Here is a 12445-nt window from a genome sequence, read left to right as displayed (position 1 = left end):
AAACATGATGCAAAACCACATAATCAGAGAGCTTGATCTACACCTGCATATGTCCAATTTGGGTAACATGTGGTCCTTCTGAATGTACAAATCCTTTCTGTCTTTTAGCAGACATATGATGTCGTCGCTCTCTACAATGGGCCTCTCGTCTGGCTGCTCCAGGCAGTAATAAATGTAGAGTTTCCCCACCTACAAGAACACAAACTTTCAGGCTCTGTTCACTCCTTCACTAAAGAGATATGATGCAATATCGAGCAATGACTCAGCAGCCCATGGAACTAAACCAGAAATGACAAACACCGCAACTGCAGAGGGGCTGGCGGCCTACCTGGCCGAAACTCAGCGACCTGATCTCCTGGGCGATGCCACCATCTTTAAGATCTCCGTACAGCTCTCTGAGGTCCTCGTGGTGGCACATGAACCTCTGAAGGTAGGGGACGAGGTCCCGCACCAAGGCTTGCATGGCCGGGCACGGCCTGTAGCTCTCCGTCTGTGCCTCAGTGGTGACGCACTGGGACAGCTTCTTCACCCCACAGATGTCCAGGAAGAGCTCGCGGTCTCGCTCGCTGAACGTCATGCGCTCCTCGCTAACGTTCGGTCTGCCTGAGAGAAATACGCGTTCAATCTGTTGGGTCTCAACTGAAAAGAGTCTAATACATGCAAAGCAAGTGATGGAACAGAAATGGTGGCAGGTAGTCACGCTTGATTTGAGTAGGAAAACGTGAGTAGGGTTCTAACATATAAAAAACACTCATAATTTATCTGTCCCAGAAAGCTGTTCTGTTGATGAAATACCTTTAGGGCCACTTTGTTTAAAGCGGCTGACATCTTTCTTCTGAGCCGGCGGCAGGCTGAGGAGGCAAACCTCGCTGTGGGATTTAAAGATTTTCTCCAGGTTTGGGCTGTCTGCAACCATGGGCTTACGAGCCAACGTGACCCAGCCCAGGGTCTTGGTAGGAAACACTTTCTTACCAGTCACCATCTCTGGTAGAAATGATACCAAGCAATTATGAGTCCCGGTCAGAAAAACATCTAGGCAAAGAGCTCAAGAAGAGTTAAAAATCTATTTTAAGACAATAGAGAACATCAGCCTAAACTCACCTTTTAAGGATCTACAGTAGGGTGGGTTTAATTCTACATCCTGGTCTTGCTCTGTATGCCGGTGGTATTTACATTTGTCGGCTTAATTTGAGAAGAAACAAAGTATAATATTCAGATCATCAACATCCACAGAGAGACAGAATTTTAAGTGAAACCTGTACGCAATATACTCACCCAGTCTGGCAAAAATGACGGAGACGTCCTGGAGAACCTCTCCTGTAGGAAGAGGTGCTGACTCGCACACGGCCTCCAGGAGGTCCACATACTGCTTCATAGAAGGGCTTGGCTCCACATTTAAAGACTACGGAAACAACGCCAAAAAAGCTTCAATGGCACTCAAATGTGAAGCACCAAGTTTCGAAGTGCTGGAGAGGAGACTCACCCTGAACAGGTCTTTCATGTTCTGTAAGCTGTTGTAAAATGGGGCCAGCACTTTGGGCTCCTGGATGCCGCTCTCTGGTCTGCGGATCAAGTCCTTGTATCTGACGAACATACCCGTTGGATCACTCCAGCAAACGTCCTTCAGATGATAGAAGCGCCCGGAGCACCACTCGTCCATCCTGAGGACAAACGCAAGAGGCAGCTCGTAAATCGCTCCATGGCCAGCCACATGTTCTCTCCAACATGGGGGTGTTCAGCTGTGATCCAGGAGGGCCAGAGTCCAGAGCAGGTCTGCTGCCCCACTAACATATACCTGATTCGATACATCAGTTGATTACCAGACTTGGTAGATATGCTAAGATTAAGAAATCACCAGACTAGAATACGGCACTGGGACTAGCAGATGGGGGACCCCGATTTAAAATAATAACAGCAGCCATTAACAATCAAATTGCTTGGTACATATCGTAAATAAAGAGCTGTCTGACCTCTCGTACTCGATGAAGACGGCGGGAGAGTGCTGGAAGAGCTCCTTGAGCTGTGTGGAGGAGCACTGTTCCTGCAGGTAGGAGTACACGGCATGGATGTGCTCCACGGTCGTGGTGAACTCCGCCCCCGCCATCTCTCCCGCCTCCTCGCCATCAGGCTCTCTCCTACACCAGCGCTTCAGGTAGCCCACCATCTCCTCCACCCCCATGCAGTGCCTCATCCCTGAAAACCATCAAACACTATCAGCAGTCTTCTAGATGGAACATCATGGCGCTGAAAGTGCTTCTGCAGAACACTACAGTGTCTTCGGCAGTGCCCTGCTTACCTGTGGCCTTGGAGAACTCGCTCGGGGCCAAGTCGATGTAATGGGCGTGGCTTCCCAAGAGGCGGTGCACGTCGTCGGAGAAGAGGTACGCTGCGCTCGGACACAGGAAGTCGATGGAGCGTGGGCCCTCGCGCGTGGGCCGCTGGGCGGGCACCCAGGGCAGACGCGTGAGCTGGTGGTAGAAGGAGGAGCCACAGTCTCTGGGCCGCCCAATGGCGTCCTGCACCTGAGCTCTCAGGTACTTAGAGTACCTCTCTCTGAAACACAGAGAACAAGCACTCACCTCATTTAACGCACCAGTTATGCACTTTATTAGACACACTTATGTCAAAGTCACTTGTTTTCCTCCAACTCCTCCTCAGTGGTAAGGTTGCTAAAGGGTAGAAAGTTGCTAACAACAGACTGTGCAAGAGCTACAGTCTGTTATTGTACACCTGTTATTGTACAACTGCTCCTCTGAGACTGTAGCACATAAAGTAGTGAGCGTAGATGCATGAGTGAATGATAGTGTTGAATGTTGATAATATACCGTAAAGGAATTGTAATTGAAACACATGAGAAAACATCTGGATCGTGTTTGCTGCTCAAGGAAGAGCACCACAAAAAACTCCAGGAGCACAAACGGCAGCCAGATCTTGCAGGAACCGTACAAGCGCGGAGTCCCTCTTCCCAGTGCTGGCAACGTCCCGCGGCATGGCACGCTCCTCTCCAAAGGTCTGTGCATCGCTGACCGGATGTTCCCAGAATAGCAACTGGGCCAGTTCCCAATCTCTTGTTCCACCACAATAAGCCCTGGCCAGATTTGGCCAGCTAATCGTACTGATAATGCATTAATGCATAATGAGGATGCATTCAATTAATTGCACAACTCCGGTGAGCTTTTTCCCTTGATTTCCAGAATAGAGCCCAAACAAACTATGACAAAGTTTGTCATCAAACTAAGCTTATGAGATCAGAGGAGGTACCGCAATGCCAATGACCCTGTCACCACCAGCTGACTGTTTAGGGCAGGGGTGCAGGGGTGAGAGGGTGTGTGGGCTGTGGTGTGCAGGTGTGTGTGGGCTGTGGGGTGAGAGTGTGTGGGCTGTGGGGTGAGAGGGCGTGTGAGCTCTGGGTTGAGAGTGCGTGTGGGCTGCAGTGTGTGTGTGTGCTGCGGTGTGCAGGTGTGTGTGGGCTGCGGTGTGCAGGTGTGTGTGGGCTGCGGTGTGCAGGTGTGTGTGGGCTGCGGTGTGCAGGTGTGTGTGTGCTGCGGTGTGCAGGCGTGTGTGCTCTACCCCGTGTCCCAGTGGCGCTCCAGCAGGCTGAGCAGGGTCTGTCTCTGCCGCAGCTTGTCTTGGGCTGAGAGCTGCTCCGCCGTGGCCAGACAGCGGAACTCCTCGCTGTGCTGATCTTCCACGACGTACACGCCATCGGCGGCTCTCGTCCACATCTCGGCCTCTGCAGCCCATGGGCTGGAGGCCTGAGAGAGAGAGAGACAGAGACAGAGAGAGACACACAGACAGAGAGAGAGCGTGATGGTAGGCAGAGAGAGGGGGAGCCAAAGAAGACAGTAAAAGGTAAGAGATAACGAGACACAGGAGAGAAACTGACATGAGCCACAAACAAACAAATGACTCACTGTTCCTCACTCCCTTCAGAGCCTTGGGTATGCCAAGGGAAGAGGGAAAAGTGCCATGTAAACCTGTATGTCCACTACATTAGTGAAGAGGGAAAAGTGCCATGTAAACCTGTATGTCCACTACATTAGTGAAGAGGGAAAAGTGCCATGTAAACCTGTATGTCCACTACATTAGTGAAGAGGGAAAAGTGCCATGTAAACCTGTATGTCCACTACATTAGTGAAGAGGGAAAAGTGCCATGTAAACCTGTATGTCCACTACATTAGTGAAGAGGGAAAAGTGCCATGTAAACCTGTATGTCCACTACATTAGTGAAGAGGGAAAAGTGCCATGTAAACCTGTATGTCCACTATATTAGTGATGATAAGAAGGAAAGAAATCCTCATTACTAGCAATGAAAAGATCAAACGTTTTTAAGTAATCAGGGAATTACAAACAAAGGATGAAGCTTGGAGTCTTGAGGTAAGGTTTGACTGGATATTAACTTTGAACTCTCACTAATGGACTGCATAGCCCTAACATTTGAGTATTATTATTATAAAATTATTTATTTATGCTTATTCTTAATCTTAAGATTAAGCTAGTGGTTTTTCCAGCTTAGAGTACCTTGTGTTCAGGACTATCTATTCTACCTTGGAGACTCCAAACAACTACATAGCACTTTTGTAAGTCGCTCTGGATAAGAGCGTCTGCTAAATGCCATAAATGTAAATGTAATTGTATTAATTGTTTAATAAAAATTCCACTTAACAGCCCCCTCCCATGTTCTTTCCTAGACAGATCATGTCCTGTATTTATATGTCGCACACCCACACACACACTGAAAACTGTGAATCATTTTGAGCTGGATTATGATGTATGAAAGGTGGTACATAAATCAAGTTGTTGTTATTATTGCAGACATTATAGTTAAAGCCACCCGCACGGTTCTTTGCGCATGAAGCCTCATGAACACTCTGCAAAAGTGGGTCAAGCACAGCCAGCTGACGCTATGGCAACCCCCACTGCTGTATCTGCCCCATCCCTCCACCCCCATCCCTCCACCCCCATCCCTCCACCCCCACCACTCCATCCCCATCCCTCCACCCCCATCCCTCCACCCCCATCCCTCCACCCCCACCACTCCATCCCCATCCCTCCACCCCCATCCCTCCATCCCCATCCCTCCACCCCCATCCCTCCATCCCCATCCCTCCACCCCCATCCCTCCACCCCCATCCCTCCACCCCCATCCCTCCACCCCCACCACTCCATCCCCATCCCTCCACCCCCATCCCTCCATCCCCATCCCTCCATCCCCATCCCTCCATCCCCATCCCTCCACCCCCACCACTCCATCCCCATCCCTCCACCCCCATCCCTCCATCCCCATCCCTCCACCCCCATCCCTCCATCCCCATCCCTCCATCCCCATCCCTCCATCCCCATCCCTCCATCCCCATCCCTCCACCCCCACCACTCCATCCCCATCCCTCCACCCCCATCCCTCCACCCCCACCACTCCATCCCCATCCCTCCACCCCCATCCCTCCATCCCCATCCCTCCATCCCCATCCCTCCACCCCCATCCCTCCACCCCCATCCCTCCATCCCCATCCCTCCACCCCCATCCCTCCACCCCCATCCCTCCATCCCCATCCCTCCATCCCCATCCCTCCACCCCCATCCCTCCATCCCCATCCCTCCACCCCCATCCCTCCACCCCCATCCCTCCATCCCCATCCCTCCACCCCCATCCCTCCACCCCCATCCCTCCATCCCCATCCCTCCATCCCCATCCCTCCATCCCCACCACTCCATCCCCATCCCTCCACCCCCATCCCTCCATCCCCATCCCTCCATCCCCATCCCTCCACCCCCATCCCTCCACCCCCATCCCTCCATCCCCATCCCTCCACCCCCACCACTCCATCCCCATCCCTCCACCCCCATCCCTCCACCCCCATCCCTCCACCCCCATCCCTCCATCCCCATCCCTCCACCCCCATCCCTCCACCCCCACCACTCCATCCCCACCACTCCTGCGAACAAAGCGCAGACATAGACCAACACACCCACTTGGGTTAGACACCTTCACCAGAGTCTGCCCCAAAAGGGCAGCCGGGATGGGCAGAGCTGGGTGCGTTGGCCGCTAATGAAACAGGTCGGGTGTGTGGGCCACTGCTTAGAAGAGGAGAGGAGTGTTTGCAGTCCAGAGCGCTAGGCAGAGCTGTCAGCGTGACTGCTCACTGTTCTGCAGTTACGTGGTAGAGGTTCACAGATATGACGCATGGCTGTAGATGTGTGCAGGCACGCCCGCTACTAAATGGCTCCACTCGAAATGTCATTCCTGACTGTTTAAATAAAGGAAAATGCACAGAACGCAATTTCCTTGCCTCTCATCCTGTTTGCCCTTCCCACTACTGACGGACTAAAGCAGGAGGCTCTGGGATTGGGCGTACGCCCTAATGTGATTGGTGTTCGTGTGTTGTCCTCTACGCAGGGATCTCCCCTCCCCCACCCAGCTGCCGTCAGAGCAGTACAGTAATGCAAAAGAAGTGGGAGCTGGTACGCGTCATTAATCAGGCTGGCTCAGAGCTAGTACACACACACACACACTCACTCATATACACACACTCATTCACTCACACACACACACGTACACACCAACACACGTACACACACACACACGTACACACACACACACGTACACACACACCAACACACACGCAGAGGATAATGCCCTGGGTCGCAAAATCTCCTCAACAACTGCCTGCATCTCCTGCAGTGGAATACCATGACAGCGTCCTCACCAGCTCGGTGGCAGTGAGAGTCCTCTTCTCCTTCCTGAAGATCAGCAGGTCCCTCACGCCCAGCTCAGAGAACAGCTGCCTCCAACTATCCACGTCCTTGTCGGCCTGCAGGTAGCCACCATCCAGCAGCACCCAGTCCATGCCTGGAACGAGGAAAAGATGATTGGCACATGAGGACACCAAGAGGAAAATAGAATCAGAACAGACTCGAGCGTGGGGTCCAGTTTAGTGTGGCGCGTCCTGCCGCGTCCTGTCGCGTCCTGCCGCGTCCTGCCGCGTCCTTGTGACTAAGCATCCCGCACAGCCTCTGGCCTTTCATTAACGGGGAAAATCTCCAAAGCACAGTGCACTCCCACTAACGCAAGAGCCCCTCGAGAGCATAAAATAAACGACATCAGATGGGCTGGGCCCAGTCGCATATCTGTGTCTTACTCATCCCTCATCTGCCAAGGGCCTCCAAAGGCACTAGTGTTTCAGGCCAGCTGCTCTCATGCTAGTGCAGAGCTGTGGTCCCCAGCGCCTGCCGAGGTTATTCTTTCCCTTGGTGGCAGGGAGCCACCCACTCTGAGCTCGGATATAACAAAGGGCTTCAACCTCACCCAGAGACAATCAGCTCACAACAGCAAGAGAAGAGTGGGACAACGAACATGCCACATATTTGCCACAGTGGATTCAGAAAGTTTTCAGAGCCCTTTACTCGTTTATTGCACACTTTACTGCATTTATTGGATGGAATTGCTGTCAATCTAGATTTGTCAGCAAATCGGAAGGTAGGTGGAGGGTGGTGTATTTACCGGGCAGTTCAGCAGGCAGGTCGATGTTGCCATACTCTTTAGAGAAGTGGACTCCGGTCTGACTGGGGCAGAGGAAGCCCTTGTTGGTCAGCACAGGGATGTCCGTCTTCAGCGCTAGGTAGTCCCTCACCTGGGCGTGCTGCTTGATAAACACCAGGTAGCTGACCGTGATGTCCTTCGACTTTGCCTGCGGGACAGAGGACAACGGCGTGCGTGGCGATGTAAACGAGGCTGCAGCTAAGCGAGATTCACGCGGCTAGCGAGCGGAAACGGCGGAGGTGACAAATGCCCCTCCGGCCCGTTTCCGTTATCTGACACAAAAAAAGTTTAACATGACCAGTCTGCTTGGGCGGGTGGTACATTTTTGGGGCTCTGACCTTCCAGGCTCCGCTCTTCAGGGTGAGGTAGATGTGCTGCTGCAGCACCTGCTCGGGCTCCAGCTCATGCACCTGCAGGCGACGGAGCAGCTCGCGCACCTGCGAGTTGCCCAGCTCGTCCAGGCAGGCCAGCAGGCGCGGCTCCACCACACTCAGGTCCGTGTACAGCGCCCCCAGACCTGTAGCGGGGACAAGCAGAAGAGCGCATGCTGGTTAGGGGCTGTGCGATGCATCATTTGGTAATCATCACGATACTGCCCTTTGTTTTTATTGGTATCGTGGTAAGAAGTTACATTCAATTGAGCAGTCAAATGAATCACGATTGTTTTACTGTGTGATGAGTGATTGGTGTTCAGTGGTGCTGAATCAAAATGCTTGGCATAATTCAACAAGCATACATCAATTTCGTCAAAAGAATGCAGGCCAGTCGTTAATCATGTCACATCAAATCTCAACCCTTGATTGACTTTTGCTCTTGGAAAATGTATCAGTATAATCAAATTACAATAATCAGTATTGAGTACCAATATGTGATACATGTCTTCATGGATGAGTGGCTATGACACCTTCTACTCTTTGAGTCTAATAGCTGACCTTTATTTTATTCAAACTTTGCTTTTAACAGAGTGTCCATTTGGTGCATGGGCGTTCTTCTCTAGAACTGTCTTGGGGCTTTTTTTCCACGTACCTTGCAGTCATCTCTCGTGACTCATCTGACAGCCACGAGAGCAAAGCAGGTGCACAGGGAAATGCTCATGCACTCGGGCAAACGTGCACGCTCAAGTCTCACTTTGCATGGGTGGATGTAGCTTATGCTGAACTACATACCAATTAGTGGCAGTAAATCTTTCCAAGCGCATGCTATGTTCATAGACGCTGCGCTGACAAATAATCTTTGTTGTTTGGTGAAGAAAATGACGCAGGTGGTGTTTTGCTTCTCTACTGGATGAGTCATTGAGTTTATTCAGGAGTTTATTCAGAAGTGAATTTTGAAATGAGGTAGTTTCGACAGGCCAGGGGACAGGCCATATGAATGTGAGGCAGGAAAAACTAAATATGCCTTCCAGACCCCCTTGGGGAGGGCCCAGCCCAGCGGGGAGCCACAAAACCTGCAGCTTCTGCCGTACCTGGATGAGTCTTCTTCCCGTCGCCGAGGGGGAAGAACACTTCCTGGCCACTAAGAGCCACCACGCGACCGTCGGCCAGTGGAATGATGGGAACGTCCCGGAGAGAATGGAGCAGGCCGTCCACGTCCCCGTACTCGGAGTCCAGAGCGCGGAAGTTGCAGGCTAGAAGCTTGGCCAGATTTTTCAGGCCGATGTCTGAGGAGGAAAGAGATTAATCTAAAGGCCGAGCCAGCACAAAGCAAGAGAACGGAGAACACTTGGAGAGCTTCGTTGAGTCACCGGCATGTAATGCCTACAATACAATCTCACTGCACTTCAGCCAAACACAGTTGCTAAGCGCTTCTTAAGCTGCTTATCTGGACGTTGAGCATTCATTATGTAAAACACTACATTACACATTAAGGAAAATTAATGCAATGAACATGAAGGTGGACTGAAACACACTGAACATAATAAAGACCTGCAGATGTTCAGAATAAAAGCCCACACTCAAAATAAGTGGTAGGAGTCAGAGTCTAAAGAACAATTTATTGTGGGACCACTTATCTTTCTGGAGCAAATACATGCTTAGGGCCTGATAAACAGTTTGAAACGATCATTTTCTTGGCGTGTCTACAGTGCAGAGTGGACCTTCATACCGGAATGAAGATGGCTACATTGTGCCAGATCCCTGGCCATGGAGCAGACCACGGTGGTGACGTCGGCCCCCCTGAGCCGGTGGACTCCCAGGGCGCTGAGCAGGGCCGGAGACAGGGCAGAGTGCAGAGCCGGGTGCAGGTAGGACAGGCTCAGGTGCTGGCGTAGCTCCTGGCATGTGATCACGTCCTGGATCAGGGGGTCCTGACACATGGCCACCTGGGAAGGCAGCTTGAACTCCACGTTGCCCTCTGCAAACACAACGGGGCTTCTCAGTGAGCACCAACAAGTGTCTTAACACAAAGAGCACACACCGCCAGTACTCCAACGCTCTCAGCAGCAAGAGGAACAGGCGGAAGGTCTGGTATCAAAGGCACAAAACCAGGCACAGTTGGAGATTACGAGTGTTTGAGTGGAGCCAGGCCCAGCAGACTCACCAGCGTCCTCCTTGGCCGGCAGGCAGGGTTTGCCCTTCAGAAGCTGAATAATCTGATTGGCTACGGGGCTGAAGAAGTCCAGGATTTCGCTGGGCTGAGGAATGAACTGCAAGAAGTGGGAGAGCCCCTGCAGTCCACTGAATTCTGGGTGTTTCTGTAACAGTTCCATCATGGCCAAGCGTTAATGGCATAAAAGGATTATCAGGGAAACATTTGAAACCTACATCCTGCTTAATGCAACATTAGATACAAAATAGGTTCAAACTGTTCCAAAATACTTAAAATTTCCAAAACATTTCCAAAAACATCAACAACAATAACAACAATAATATGTAATTTAGACAATTTATCTCCGTCTCATTCATTCCTGCTCAGTTTAGGACATATTTTGCTTGCAGGCTCTTCTGAGTAGGTGCAAAGCACTCAGTGTGGTTTAAACACAGCACACTCAGTGTGGTTTAAACACAGCACACTCAGTGGGGTTTAAACACAGCACACTCAGTGGGGTTTAAACACAGCACACTCAGTGGGGTTTAAACACAGCACACTCAGTGGGGTTTAAACACAGCACACTCAGTGGGGTTTAAACACAGCACACTCAGAGGGGTTTAAACACAGCACACTCAGAGGGGTTTAAACACAGCACACTCAGAGGGGTTTAAACACAGCACACTCAGAGGGGTTTAAACACAGCACACTCAGAGGGGTTTAAACACAGCACACTCAGAGGGGTTTAAACACAGCACACTCAGAGGGGTTTAAACACAGCACACTCAGAGGGGTTTAATCCAGGTGACTGACTTGGCCACTCAGGGGCCATCCGGTTGTTGTCCTGGCAAACCCACACAGTCACCATGACAGGACGTGACCACGAGCTGAAGCATCATTTGTTCAGATCAGTGATGATTAAAGAAGCACTCCAGACTTAAAAAACCTCAACAATCAAGCAAGCTGAAAGCAGGATTCACTGCGTATCGTTCTGTTAAGACACTCCCGTACCCAGCGTTCCCCCAGCTCATGCCAGCCCTGTCACCAACAAATGAGCCAGTCAGCTCCGCAGGTCCCTGCCACCGCGCGTCACCCCCGAGGGGGCAGCGTATGAATCGTGAGCTTTCTCTCCGTCACCAGCTTTTCAGTGTATTTTTTTTTAGCTTTCGTATAATTTGGCAGAGAGCACGAAACCAAAACAACAAAAAGCGCCACCGCTGCCTGCTCACAGATGACAGTGCAGGGCAGCAGTGCAGGGCAGCAGTGCAGGGCAGCAGTGCAGGGCAGCAGTGTGGGGCAGCAGTGCAGGGCAGCAGTGTGGGAAGGCAGGGACGGAGACGCTCTAGCGAACGAGCACAGTTAAAGGCGCGTGCTGCAGGACGCCCTTTACTTACACTGAAGACATCCATGGCTTGCAGGAAGAGCTGCGGAATTTCTGAGCGGAGAAACTGATTCCAAGGGCTGTCCCTGTCCACGTCCTCTCTGGAAGAAGGAATGTCAAAGTCTCCTGTAGAGGGAAGAATCAGAAAGACATGCTTGAGTGGCTCAGAGAATAATGATGTTTCTCTTTAATCACAAATGATATTTGTTTGCCATTAAAATAATATGCCAGGAGGTAAAGATATTGATTGCTAACTTCATTAAAATTACGGGTATGTAGTTGCAAGAATGGGTCTGGACCCACTGCTGCATCTTGGGGGTTTAAAGGTGTTCTTAGCATGGTGATGGTGTAACAAAGTGAATGTAGTGAAACTTCCAAAATACATTCAGAAACTACAGAAAATACATGCAATGCCGAAGCAAAGCAGAAATCCTGCAACTAAACCAGACTCCTTGATCCTAATTGGACAGAGAGAAGGGAGATCGGAGACGGGCTTGGACCTTGGACGATGAAGCGGAAGCCGAAGCTTCGCAGCGGCAGGAAGGCAAAGACAGGCTGCATGGCTGGTCTGGTGCGGGCATCTTGAACCGAGACCTCACTCAGCTGGAAGGCAAGGGCGAGCTCCGTGGACTCCACACCCTCTTTGATCTGTGTGCCGCACAAATGCACACAGACACGCACACACGCGCACACACACACACACACACGCACGCACGCACGCACACACACACACACACACACACACACACACACACACACACACACACACACACACATAGAAACAACAGTAAGTGTAGCTCGGCCTACAGGGATTGCAACACAGCACGCAGTTCAAAGAGCATAGGAGCAAAGTTAGTCATGCCATTGTTCTTCAGTTCTAAAGTCACACCGTGTGACGGTACATGGCACTCCCCGCCAAGCGGTTGCGACAAGGGAGAAAGAAATGTGACAAAGGGAAGAGAGAAAGTTTACAGGGAGAAAAAAGACAACCGGTTGCA

The 12445-nt window shown here is 51.2% G+C and overlaps 1 protein-coding gene across 5 annotated transcripts in view; it reads right to left on the bottom strand.

Annotated features, from left to right (window-relative positions):
* LOC143510575 (uncharacterized) overlaps positions 1-12445 on the bottom strand; it is a 43752-nt gene that overhangs the window by 3678 nt on the left and 27629 nt on the right. For 4 of the 5 annotated variants that reach the window (XM_077000071.1, XM_077000072.1, XM_077000074.1 and 1 more), the window contains exons 24-40: positions 11948-12095; positions 11461-11573; positions 10079-10232; positions 9644-9892; positions 9006-9200; positions 7879-8057; positions 7502-7688; positions 6708-6850; positions 3571-3755; positions 2297-2553; positions 1971-2193; positions 1484-1661; positions 1276-1402; positions 1102-1182; positions 796-984; positions 329-603; positions 44-189 (exon numbers count right to left, since the gene is read on the bottom strand). In XM_077000071.1, coding sequence (XP_076856186.1) covers positions 44-189; positions 329-603; positions 796-984; positions 1102-1182; positions 1276-1402; positions 1484-1661; positions 1971-2193; positions 2297-2553; positions 3571-3755; positions 6708-6850; positions 7502-7688; positions 7879-8057; positions 9006-9200; positions 9644-9892; positions 10079-10232; positions 11461-11573; positions 11948-12095 — 3029 coding nt within the window. The remainder of the gene's footprint in view (positions 1-43; positions 190-328; positions 604-795; positions 985-1101; positions 1183-1275; positions 1403-1483; positions 1662-1970; positions 2194-2296; positions 2554-3570; positions 3756-6707; positions 6851-7501; positions 7689-7878; positions 8058-9005; positions 9201-9643; positions 9893-10078; positions 10233-11460; positions 11574-11947; positions 12096-12445) is intronic. The other variant, XM_077000075.1, reaches the window with a different exon arrangement.

Source organism: Brachyhypopomus gauderio, chromosome 3, assembly GCF_052324685.1.
Source record: "Brachyhypopomus gauderio isolate BG-103 chromosome 3, BGAUD_0.2, whole genome shotgun sequence".
NCBI lineage: Eukaryota > Metazoa > Chordata > Actinopteri > Gymnotiformes > Hypopomidae > Brachyhypopomus > Brachyhypopomus gauderio.
This window is presented reverse-complemented; position numbering and strand designations above follow the sequence as displayed.